The 12,952-nt window shown below is 38.4% G+C and overlaps 1 protein-coding gene across 4 annotated transcripts in view; it reads right to left on the bottom strand.

Moving 5' to 3' along the window:
• Positions 1 to 2,121: 2,121 nt before the first annotated feature.
• The window catches only part of plekhh1 (pleckstrin homology domain containing, family H (with MyTH4 domain) member 1), a 33,554-nt gene continuing 22,723 nt past the window's right edge, over positions 2,122 to 12,952 (bottom strand). For all 4 annotated transcript variants that reach the window (XM_047157633.2, XM_017476949.3, XM_017476951.3 and 1 more), the window contains 13 exons: positions 12,203 to 12,314; positions 11,829 to 11,941; positions 9,311 to 9,487; positions 9,063 to 9,160; positions 8,697 to 8,874; positions 8,055 to 8,210; positions 7,122 to 7,219; positions 6,867 to 7,008; positions 6,632 to 6,771; positions 5,262 to 5,391; positions 5,004 to 5,087; positions 4,357 to 4,503; positions 2,122 to 3,824 (listed from right to left, as the gene is read on the bottom strand). In XM_047157633.2, coding sequence (XP_047013589.2) covers positions 3,648 to 3,824; positions 4,357 to 4,503; positions 5,004 to 5,087; positions 5,262 to 5,391; positions 6,632 to 6,771; positions 6,867 to 7,008; positions 7,122 to 7,219; positions 8,055 to 8,210; positions 8,697 to 8,874; positions 9,063 to 9,160; positions 9,311 to 9,487; positions 11,829 to 11,941; positions 12,203 to 12,314 — 1,752 coding nt within the window. In that variant the 3' untranslated portion in view covers positions 2,122 to 3,647. The remainder of the gene's footprint in view (positions 3,825 to 4,356; positions 4,504 to 5,003; positions 5,088 to 5,261; positions 5,392 to 6,631; positions 6,772 to 6,866; positions 7,009 to 7,121; positions 7,220 to 8,054; positions 8,211 to 8,696; positions 8,875 to 9,062; positions 9,161 to 9,310; positions 9,488 to 11,828; positions 11,942 to 12,202; positions 12,315 to 12,952) is intronic.

The raw sequence follows: 12,952 nt of genomic DNA, 5'->3' as shown, positions 1-12,952 counted from the left end.
CGTAGTGTGTTACCAATTGTTTTCTTGGTGACTATGGTCCCAGCTGCCTTGAGATCATTGACAAGATCCTCCCGTGTAGTCCTGGGCTGATTCCTCACTGTTCTCATGATCATTGCAACTCCATGAGGTGAGATCTTGCATGGAGCCCCAGGCCAAGGGAGATTGACAGTTCTTTTATGTTTCTTCCATTTGCGAATAATTGCACCAACTGTTGTCACCTTCTCACCAAGCTGCTTGGCAATGGTCTTGTAGCCCATTTCAGACTTGTGTAGGTATACAATCTTGTCCCTGACATCCTTGGAGAGCTCTTTGGTCTTGGCCATGGTGGAGAGTTTGGAAACTGATTGATTGATTGCTTCTGTGGACAGGTGTCTTTTATACATGTAACAAGCTGAGATTAGGAGCACTCCCTTTAAGAGTGTGCTCCTAATCTCAGCTCGTTACCTGTATAAAAGACACCTGGGAGCCAGAAATCTTTCTGATTGAGAGGGGGTCAAATACTTATTTCCCTCATTAAAATGCAAATGAATTTATAACATTTTTGACATGCGTTTTTCTGGATTTTCTTGTTGTTATTCTGTCTCTCACTGTTCAAATAAATCTACCATTAAAATTATAGACTGATCATTTCTTTGTGAGTGGGCAAATGTACAAAATCAGCAGGGGATCAAATACTTTTTTCCCCTCAATGTATCTGTACATGTAGAAGCTGTGAGACATAATAGTGATCAGGTCATTTAAAATGTCTATTCAGTTCAATTACTGAACATAATAGTTGGGTAAATGATAGGCGTAGTAGGCATGAAAAGATAAGAGTAGTTAGTCATAAATCACTAGGTAACTACTACAATGTTGATTAGCTCAATCATTTTTCTCAAACTGTATGACTCAAATGTAATATTGCACTTTTAGGAAATCAGACATCACACTAGGTAACCACTATAGCCTTCATTAAAAAAAAATCATTTAATTATTTTAAATGAAAAATATGATTTATTAGTGTTCTCAGCACTTTATGTAATATTGCAAAGAATATTTGTGTAGTAAATCATACATCCCACTAGTTAACTACTATAACCTTCATTATCATAAAATCTTAATTTCTGAAGTGATTTAAAAATATATATGATTTGGTACTGTACTCATGCTGTAAGACCTTTATGTAATAATCCACTTGTTGTAAGTCATAAATTCCACTAAAATGTAATATATTACTACATCTATACTCTATCCATACTCTAATATCTGTAATAAGTCACATATCCCTCATAGTAAATGACTATAGCATATGAAAGATAAGGCACTAAAAACCTATTTATGATCAACAGGATCCATTGTAAAATGATCCTCCTCAAAGTCCATCTTTTAACACAAGTTTCTGTGTCTTGGTTTCCCCTCTCTATTCAAAAACAATTAACTACTTGCAGCCAATGTATATCCATAGCTCATAAGTAAACAAAGTTTACAGTCAAAACAAAACCAAAATATATAGAGAGACAGGTTGTAGCAGGCTATACAACTTGCCAAATTATTTCTGCTCTGTGTAGTATTTTCTTTTTCCTGACACAGAATGGATGTACATATGGAGAGAGGCAGGTATACAAACAAGCAAACTGCTGTCTTTCTGCATAATGAGAGCATTCCTTCCCTATTTAATTTCCAAATTAAAAAAATTTATAGCATGCTATTGGCAGGAAAATGGCATTAGCAAGATGATGTGCCTGCACACAAAGGAATTCCACCAAGTTCATAAACTGGCATGCTGGCCAGCACTCATATGATCTTTCTTTCATTAAGTTATTCATTTACTTGTTCATCACCTACCTTATTTATTGAATACATGAATTAAAAAGACCTAAATGAATTGGTATGGCCATAAGGACTTGCACTGATATATAACAGCGACATACTTATAAATGAAAGAAATGTTCAAGGCTTATGGTTGAGAGGTTTTCTTTCTTTCAGTAATAGAATGTAGGAATGCATGACTGTAGGGAGATACCTGTACATTGATGTACTTGTATACTGAAACCATGACCTTGCTCAGGGCCAGTAGTGCACCGGTATTATAGCATCAGAACTTGTAAAGTAAAAAAAAAAAAAAAAAAAAACAGGCAATAATATAAGAACGTATTGTACCTTTTATTTTCAAAACCATCCATGCATTGAAGATTTGATGCTTTCACAGCACTTTCAACTACTGTTCATGCACACAGTTAAAAGAATATTATCCTTTAGCTTCTAGCCTGAAAACAACTCAATGAACTGCAAAATGATTACTAAAGCAAGCTGTTTTTCTTACTAAAAGTAGCAACATTATGAGGACAAAATAAATAGGAAAAACTTAGTGGTTTGATCCATAGAACAATTCAAGTCACTAATTTTTATAGCTCTTTTGCAGATTCATTTCTACATTAGCACACAGGGAAGACCAACATCCCATTCTAAAGTTACTGCATATTAGAGATGCAGTGTGTCCTGTTACAGTTCTAACATCAAAACATTTGTTAGTTATATGCTTGAATATTCAGCTCATGTCAACAGTTATTATTGCAGGTTTAAACAGGTATAATCGTGTCATGTGAAACAGATGTGTACTGTTCCTGAGTGGCAGTTCCCATATATTCCAGTATAGGGTTTTGATATAACAGACATGATGGTCTGTGCCTCAGGTACTCAATCCACAATAAAACAGTTAACAACAACCAATGTAAGGTGAAGGGCTTTTGTCTGTTCCATTTCAGTTCCAATTAGAAAAGGGCTTTAAAACTAATATACATTTTAATGTGATTTTATCAACAACAACAAAAAAAACCCTGCACTGGTATTTATTAAGCTAATTGACTGAATATTCTTTTATACCCTGAAATGGCATTCAAATATCTGAGGTCATCTAGCAGTAAGAGCTTTGCTGTCACTAGTTATATTATAAATACTCTCTCTGTACTGTTTTAACTATTCCAAGAACCATGATATCTGACAGGAAACAGATTCCCTTACATTACAGCATCTTACATAAGCTACACTTTCCCAACAGTGTAGTCATTAAAAACAGGATATGTACCTGAAAACATAACTACAAGTGGCAGGTGAAATGGAATCCGTACAGGAATCAGGAATAAGAAATAAACAAAAAAAACTAATCTAAATACAGAGATAGGCAACCAAAAGTAAATGCAAGCTAGTAAAATGGTAGGTCAAATGAATAAAATAAATATGACAGAACACTGACTGGAAACCCTTGTGAAAAGCACTAAGCATTTATATGTCGTGGTCTATGCCTTTGTTCAGTTAGTGGTTTGACTTCTCCCTTTTCAAGCAGTGGATAAATGCCTTTTCCATTGTAACTGCAGCAGGGAGCAGAGGAGCGGTATGGAAGAGAAAAGGCAGAGGATAAGAGTGTGACCCTGAAATCCTTCTCTCTGAGTGGCTCACAGTAGCAAGAAATCCAAGGAATGTTTAGCTTATACCAGAAAGCGCCATGCTTCATTATTATTCAGAATGACAATAACATTCTGTTGGTTTTTCTTCTCTTTCTCCTGCAGTCTGAAGCTAACGCATTCAGCCCATGATGACCTGGATGACTTCACCTTCAGCTTTCTCTACTGTGTACATGTATGAAGTATCTGATCAGGAATGATGGGTGCTCATAAAAGTGTGGGACCTTTGGTTGTGTATGTCATTGAGGGGAAATGACTGCTATCGATGTCCCGCAACTTCCTGTCTCGAGATCCCAGTGTGGATGACTGTGCCTGGCTCCCGGTTGCTGAAAAGTCTGATGTCCAGTTGATGTAGCTGGCCATCAGTAAAGTCAGCTCTAGGATCTGGACATGCAGATGAGAGAGAGAGAACGGAGTTAGAAAGCATAAAGTCATTTTTTTCCCCCCATGTACAAACTACATGATTTGATTTCAAGTATGTAATATGGTCTTTGGGACTTAGAGCCCAAGGAGCACAAAAGCTATATAAATGTGTGAAATTCAGCCTCTGAAAATGGTTTGATTGACGCGCTGGGGCTCATTAGCACTTCTTGTGTTACATAATGCTGTAATGCACTGACCTGACTCTGTGCTAGAAGGCAGTGATGTTGACTGAGTGCATGGAAATCTACTTTTTGCATCAACTGTCATCCTGATATAGCACAGATGAGGAAAGATACAGGAGTGGATCTTGCTTATTAAGTGATTTTCAAGGTCAACCTTAGTTCACATATTCTAGATAAAATTTCACTTCCATCCAATAAAATAATGATGGAACAGGCAAAAAAAAAGAAAGTGTATTGGGTCCTGAGATTTAATTCAGATGAATGGACAGTGGAGCTGTTAAATGTATTTAATATGTTGTGACCCCACTTACCTTTGGTTTAGCCATTGCAAAAATGAGCTTGTCCACAGTTTTCTTTCCCAAAGCCTGGTCTTTAATCTGGCTGACCACCACCATGAAGTCCTCTTTGCACCCCCCAAAGGTGATCACAGACTGGAATGGATATGTGACCAGCAGGTGCTACATAATTATGAACACGTTTAATCAGTCTCACACTGAAATAACCAAGAGGACATAGCAAACAAGCAGGACTACCGAGACATAATTATTCATAAACCGATTTTAAAAAATATTTCAACCAGGAGTTGATGCTGATGGTGAGTAGATGGGGTTAAACTGAAAAAGGGAAGACGAAGAGAGAGAGCAAATTACAGAGCTCAGACGACGAAAGGTCACGGGGAAGCCAGTAAGTGGCCATTTGGGTCAGAGATTTTGGAAGCACTACAGCTGAAAATCTTTCCAGACCAACATCTCTGCTTTGTGTCATGTAGAGTCAAGAATAAATGCTTACCCTTAAATACTCCAGACATTTCCAGAAAATGGTCAAGTTTTGCCCTAAAATTATTTGGCCAGTCTCAAGTAAAGGGCACTAATGAGCTGAGATGTGAAGTGGTAATAACAATGCATCTCTCTACAGTATGTAGACATGTGCACACAGACACACACACACACACACTCACCATGCTATAATCTAATACGCTTAACCCGTCCTCACTGACAGCAAGCCACACCTGTGTGTGCTCCAGTGCAGAGGGAGGCAGTGGCTAGAAATTAAAATGGAAAGGTATATTAGAATTGTTACCATGAATTCACATCCTTAACACTTTACCAGTGATAAGCATGCTGCTTGAGAGCAATTCTAAAGTAAGTTTAAGTAAGCAATGAAAGCATCATTTTTATTTAATACTGAACATTCCGAGCTGGAGATGTATACTTACTTTAGCACTAAACAGCTTGGAGCCAAACAGAGGCCATTTGCGAGCCACAGTCAAATAGATCCTCACGCATTCAGCAGCAGTGCACCCCTGCAGGACAGACCACTTAGTGGCTAGACGTTCAGCCAGCTCCCTGTGGAATAAACGGCTGGTCATTCAAGGTCATGTGAGTGGTCTGCATCCTCTAAGGCAAACTGGAGTCCAGGAAGATTAGGCGTCTGAGATTTCTTGTAATATTGATACAATGATGGAAAGCACAACCCACCATTAACATTAACAATATTTATTATTGAGTTCTTATGGTCACGTGAACTGAATCCATACAACACCAACTCAAAAACAAGTATGCTTATAAATAGTCGACTTGATCTAATGACCATTTCAGTAAAAATGTATTCTGTGAGTGGAAAGTTCAGAAATTAAAAAAGCTCCATAACTCTAGTAAGTAGCCAAAATATTACTGTACACGTTAAAATGACGTGCCTTATAATTTGAATAATTTGACCCCTGCTCCAAGATTAATGCTTCCATTTTCTGATTTATTAAAATGATGCATTATATAGTGCAAGAACCACTCATATTGAATTACACTTTATTTAATATTGTATATATCCACTACAATACTGTATATGCTCATTACTTTCAGCATACTATGTATATTTATTCTGTATAACACTTACTCATTTATCTTCATGTTATTAGAAGTCCTCCTTACTCATACTTCAACTCTATGAACTGTATATGTGTGGCGGCCTGCAAAAACCCTTCATGTGGTCAAATTCTGACATTTTCATCTATACATTATTCTGAAAACTACAGACTTCCTGCGCTATGTTTTTCTTTTCATCTATCTCAACCAAAAGTAAAGTTCTAGCATTTTAAAGTCTGCTTACCCCAAGTGTGAAAAGAAGGAAAATGACATTTAAAGATTTCATTTCAATTCCACTGAACATTTATAACCAAATCTATAGAAGCAAAGTGCATTTAGTTAGCAAGGTGTTAGACACCTTTAGGCAGACTGACTGCATTTAGCGCTGTTTGTTAAACTGACTTCTTACCCAAGGTTTACCCAATTTTTTTGGCATTTCTGCCTGTTTTCCAGAATTCTGCCATACTGACTTCCCGTGGGTTTTTTTCTGGGCCTTACACACTGTATAACTGTACATATTTAGCCTAAATTACAATATAATAATCAAATTAAAAATTATCTGAACTTTATCTGCTTATCTAGCACTGTGATAATTCACACTTTCTGGTAGATGCTAAACTGAAGTCTACTGCCTGTATACTTGTCTTCTGTGTACTGACAGTAAAGTTGTATCTAACTGCAGACACTAGTTAAGCGTGATGTGCTTCTGTGTGTGTGATAGTACCTGAGTTGCTCTATATTGCAGTCCTGTTTGTACCGTTTGGGGTAGAAGCGCTCCAGAACTTGCAGCAGAATCTGCTGGATCTTAGTCTGTGGAGAGCCACCAGGAGACGCTGGTGCTCGGTCCAAGTCTCCATGTTCCACCTGCATCATATATATATATATATATGTAATTAAAATACCAATTTTTCCATATCTAAATCTTAACATACATCCCAGCGATTTCGATCTCAACTTACCTGAGCCATGAGGGCAGCAACCTCCAGTGCCAGCTCTTTATTGACTGGAAAGTGACCTTGGTGAACTTCTTCATTCACTTGATACGCCAGCAGGAGGCGCTCTCTCTCAGTCTCTCCTTTTGCCTGTGCTCGGAAACAAAGCCTAGAAAATACAAGATACACATACAAGGCTATTGTAACCTCTACCTTTCAATAAAGGAATGCTGAATATTATTCTTTTTAAATGGAGAGAAGAAATGAATATTAATGATGCACCTGCTTTTGTATGTTAAGCGCACGATACGCGTACCCTCACACTTTCCTGGTTGCAGTTCTTTCAAGGCCTGTTCCCACTTTGAGATCACATCACAAATCTTCCACAAATAAATAGGTTTATTGGTAAATACAATCTCAAGCCCATGGTATTCACAGTTTTGAACATAATCTCTATCTACCCAGAATAGAATATCAGTTTATTTCTAACTATGCAGAATATGTTACTTCCTCAGGCATAGAGAATGGAGTTGTATGGTGTTGGCTCAGCCACTCAGGATTTACCAGCAATAAAAAAAAAATCCTGACCACTGCCAGTGGCTGCTAAATACATTTAAATGGCCAAAACTGCAATTGTACAAAATTGTTGTGGATGGATTTTCACAGTGAAATTTATTGGTAAATGAGACCTTTTCAGCTGTACTCATGTTCAACCCACGTGAACTGAAGAGGGCTTTGACCGAACGTGTGTTGATGAAGTCACATGACCCAAATCTGCAGTATTTTTTTGTGTTAATTTCTGAGATTGCGAAATCCTGGCGGGATTACCAAAATTATAATAAATGGTATATTATTTTAAGATCTTATCAGTATAATAATGATTAGTTTTTGATGTAGCCGTAGAGAGAATTTTACACATCCTTTCTTTTTCATTATTTATTTGAAAATACCTATTACATTTTATCCATTACCTGCATCATATATTCATCAGCCACATTTTCAACCTCCCCCACCTACAGCATATGACCTATTCTATGTATTTTTATGTATTGGCATTTCTTTAATTCTTCTAAAATCTCAATTTCAATTTACTGCATTTCAGATGAAGTTTCTATTAAAAATGAATGCAAATTCAATATATTCAGAAACACTAGACAGTATAAAATTTGTGTTATACAATATTCCAGCAATAAGATGTGCTCTGGCATGCATTACCTTAGTAGCAGGCTGGAGGCAGTGCTCAAGGTCTTTTCCTGAGGGGTCGTCTGTGAAGAGGGCAAAACCAGAAAGCTGGGGCTTCCTCATACCTGCCCTCTGGTTCAGTGTGTTCACAAACTCCTCTACAGTAGTGGATCCATCAAATCCCACCACCTAGAGCATCCATGGTATTCAATTTTTACACTTGCTTTGCAAGTAACGTCTTTACATGTTTGGCGTGTGGCAGTAGAGAGAAATTTAAATGTAAATATGTATATACTGTTCATACATCTGGCCAAAAATAAGTGGACAGCAGAGAATCAGTCATAAGTGCTTTTTGAAAATCCCATTCAATATTTAGTCCCGTTTTACTGTTATAATAACCTCCACTCTTGGAAAGGCTTTCCACTAGATTTTGGAACATGGCTGTGGGGATTTGCCCATTGAGCCACAAGAGCATTGGTTGGACGAGGAGGCCTGGCACATAGTCAGTGTTCCAATTTATCCAAAAGGTGTTCAGTGGGGTTGAGGATCTGCTCTGTGCAGACAAAGATATTCTAGACAATTCTGTGTTTCCAACTTTGTAGCAAGAGTTTGGGGATGAACCACATATGGTCAGGTGTCCACATACGTTTGGCCATATAGTGTATGTGTGTGTACCTGGTAGGTGCTGTTCATAAAGTGGACAGGTATGCTGAAGGGTAGTGAGTGATGGTAAGGGTTTCTCAACAGAATAGACACAATCTCCATGCGGGAAGGCTTGGCTTCCCTTTCTCCATTCTGCAACACTCTCTCTACTGACCGCTGACAGTACACTGCATACTTTCCTACCTCACTCCTTTAAATATAGACACACACACACACACACACACACACACACACACACATTCATTCATTCATTCACAAAAATGGCAGGAAAATGATTTTTTTTTAGGTAAGTGAAAGAATCAGTCGACTTCTTGTTTAGTTTCTGAGTGTGATTATATAAGTATTACTGTATTTCAAAAAGAGAAAGAGAGGCCTGACTTTGGATCAGCATGTCTCTGCAGGTACTGTCTCAGGTACCACAGGAAGTGATGCTGGGGCAGGAAAAGTGCAACACACACAGACAATAGCTGCCAACACTATCACAGAGAGAGAGAGCGAGAGAGAGAGAGAGAGAGAGCGAGAGAGAGAGAGGAAAAGAAAAGTAGTGAGATCTAATTTTAGATCTATGACTCACTTTAGTCTCAGCCTTTGCTGAATATGTGTGTGTTTTTGTATACATGACTGACCTGTGTGAGAGAGTAGTTGTTTGGCATTCGGCGGTTTGTCTGTTTTATCAGTTGACAGTACATCTCATTCTGCAGCTCAGGGTGTGTCAAACACACCTGCAATGCACTCTGGGCCAGAGAAGTGTGATAGTCTATGGACGGTGCTTCCACTAGCACGTTGATGAACAACTGACATGACTAGAGAAGAAAATGATACATAACATACTATTTTAGTATTTTGTTAAAGGTATATTCAGTGAATCAGACATCCCTTGCAAAGCCATGGTCATAAAAACACATGTGCTACCTACATAAAATGACCTGATTGCTAGTGGAGCAAACAGAACTTACTGACTTAACCAGGTAACAATCTACAGGTGGTTCAAATAATATGTTTATTTCTCCTACTTATTTGAAGTGTTCTGACTTAAAAACAGCCTGAAATCTAAACCATTAATTCCCTGGTCTTATTGTCCATTATTTATTAACATAAGTCACTTAAAGGACTTCTTATCAATGACTTTTGCCCACCATTAAATGTCTTCTGATATTTGAGTACATCACTCTGCCCTCATGGGTGAGGAAAAATAACAGCAACCAATAATATCTTGTCTCACCTCCCTCAGTCTCCAACTCCAGCTATCATCAAGCAAAGGTGTGGATTTTATTTCATATTTCACTGGTAAATATGTTGTTTCACAGGAAAGGGAATTGTTTTATGACTTTTAATTCACATTGTCTTTGTTAATCTTTCACAGATAGAATCAATCTCATTGTCTATATTAGGGGCTCCCAAACTAGGGTTTGTGACCCTACTTGTGTTATTTGATTTACAAATGGGGTCAAGAGAGAAACTCACAATCTCCTCTTTTGTTTTGTTTTTAGTTGTCACTTATGTAACACATACACTGATTAGCCATAACATTTAAACCACCTGCCTAATATTGAGTCGGTCCGCCTTCTGCTGCCAAGACATGGACTCCACAAGACCTCTCAAGGTGTGCTGTGGTATCTGGCACCAAGACGTGAGCAGTGGCTCATTTAAGTCCAGTAAGTTGCGATTTGGGGCCTCCATGGACCCAAACGGGCTAGCCTTCACTCCCCACGCACATCATTGATCATTGAGCATTGTGTGCCCATAACCTGGTTGCCAGTTCACAGGTTGTCCTTCCTTAGACCACTTTTGGTAGTTACTAACCACTGCGTACCGGGAACACCCCACAGGACCTGCCATTTATGAAATTCTCTGACCCAGTCGCCTAGCCATCACAACTGGCCATTGTCAAACATGCTCAGATCCTTACACTTGCCCATTTTGCCTGCTTCCAAGACATCAACTTCAAGAACTGACTGTTCACTAGCTGTTTAATATATCCCACCCCCACCCACAGGTGTCACTGTAATGAGATAATCAGTGTTATTCACTTCAGCTGTCAGTGGTTTTAATGTTCTGGCAGATCAGTGTATGTCATGATAAATGTTCAATTATTACAAAGGTCCTAAATTATAAATCTGAAATAAAAATGCAGGGAGGCTTAGGGTAGCAGAAAATTCGTAATGTCCATTTGAGGTTGTATGTCCCTGAGAACCCCTGGTCTATATTATCAAAATGATATAGACCAGAGTCTGATCTCAGAGAGTGATATTATCATGCCTTTGCACTGCCACTAGGTGGCAAGCTGAACGCATGCAGACAGTGCATGCCAGCAGTATCAGAATCTTCTTCCATTAATGATCCATTTATGCTTCCAGAGAAATTACATTAAATTACTTAATGCAGGCTATACCTGTCAACTAAGCCATCCATTACCTAGAGAGAGGTTGTCTGCTTTAGGATCAAATGACTGCATAAAGCAAGTCAAGCCTTTTTAGCTAGACACATTTGCAGCGAGTATAATGGGTGTAGAGATATGTATATAAACCATGTCTATAGTGTATAAAATGCGATAGAAGGTGGTTGCATTTCACATAGGAAAAAAGTAGCAACAAGAATACTGAGTGGAAAAAAAAAAACCTCTCCAAGACAAAATCATGGCTTCTCTTTGAACCCAAGCTGAAAGATTTTTCCTTGCTGTACAACACTGGGCTCTATACAGTAAGTTGAAGGGGTAGCTTGCCTCAATCAGAGCCTAATCCAGCCCATTATCTTCATACAGCACCCTAATGAGTGGCGGCCTGGCTGCTCTTGCTTTGATCTGACCGTGGGAGAGACAGAGGGTCTCTTAGATACTATGAGAACACACTGAGCTGCACCATCAGTCCTCCTTGTATAAGAAGGTCAATAAAGGAGTGAAAAAGGAAAGGGAGAGATGAAAAATGGGAAAGGAGAGAGGAGTTGAAGAAAAAAAGATTGGTTTGAACTAAATTAGAGAGTAAAGGAAGGGAGAACAAGAGGAAGCAAGAACATAAAGAGACAGAAAGAGAAGGAACAGAATAAGAACAGAAATAACAGGAGAGCCAGAGCAGGACACAAGGTCACTGTAAAAAAAAAAAAAGAGAGAGAGAGTGTGTCTAAGGGAGGGAAAAGAGAAGTGCAAACCTTAAAGAGTTTGAGAGCCTCTGTTTGAAGTGCCTCCGAGGGCAATGTGGTCAGAGGGGAACGCAAACCCTCTTTACTGAAGCACAGCACCTCATGTTTCCACAGAAGAGAGTCTGCACACGCACACACACACACGCACGCACACACAGAGATAGCATTAGCAGATTCAGTTACAAATTGAAATGGCATTACAGAAGACTTTAAATCTTCAGTAATTGCCATTAACACTGTCTAATGTCTGGAGGAAGTTTCTGGAAATGTCAGCTTTGATTTAAAACAACACTACACTCCAAATCTATGCCCTTTCACCAGACTGAAGTTTGTGCCTGCTTCAGTAGTATATAGAAGTTATTTGAAATATCTCAATATCTCACCTGGATCTCCATCCACATCTAGCAATTTTCCAATCAGCTGCTCATACTCTGTGGCCACTTTCAGGCTAGCGCAGTTTCCTGCTGCCACCGTCAGATGGTACAGCCAGGTATCCTGGGAGAAAGCAAGAATTAGACATTTAAAGCAAGAGAAATCACAATGCATGTTTATTCTACAGTATTATAGGGTATATTTCTGTATGATAAAGGGTCTTCAGGTGGGACTTGCTTTACTCTGTTGGGTTTTGTTAGACTACACAGTAAAAAAAAGAGCTTGCTCAGCGAATTTGCTCATTCATAAGTTTAAACATGAGATGATATTGGGTAATTGTTCCTCATACATGCATGCATGGTCACACAGACATTTGTCACACAGACAAAAAATAGGGGTGGACAAAAAAGAAGGCAGAAGTCATTTAACTGCCTTAATGGCAAAACATGAATTTTGTTATTTCACTGATTTATGCTGATGAACTTACACATTGCGCACAATATGACTAGGGCCAAGGACTAGCAAGTAAGACATTTTGTTTTTTATTTAAAACCCTGTCACAAAAAGAAACTTAATCTATTTTTTATTCTTAGAACTGTCTTCGTAGTCTGTAATCTAAACAATAAGACACCTTTAAACCCGGCTGGTTCACGTTCATTATTTCTGAACAACCATTAAGTCCTCTATAATGCGTGTGTAACCATGTCAACAAAAGTCGCCATGTAGACAAAAGTTTTTCAATATAATTTGATTTGAATTCA

Source organism: Ictalurus punctatus, chromosome 9 (genome assembly GCF_001660625.3).
Source record: "Ictalurus punctatus breed USDA103 chromosome 9, Coco_2.0, whole genome shotgun sequence".
In the NCBI taxonomy this organism is placed as follows: Eukaryota; Metazoa; Chordata; class Actinopteri; order Siluriformes; family Ictaluridae; genus Ictalurus; species Ictalurus punctatus.
Note: the sequence above shows the minus strand (reverse complement) of the source record. Positions and strands in the feature narration are given on the sequence as shown.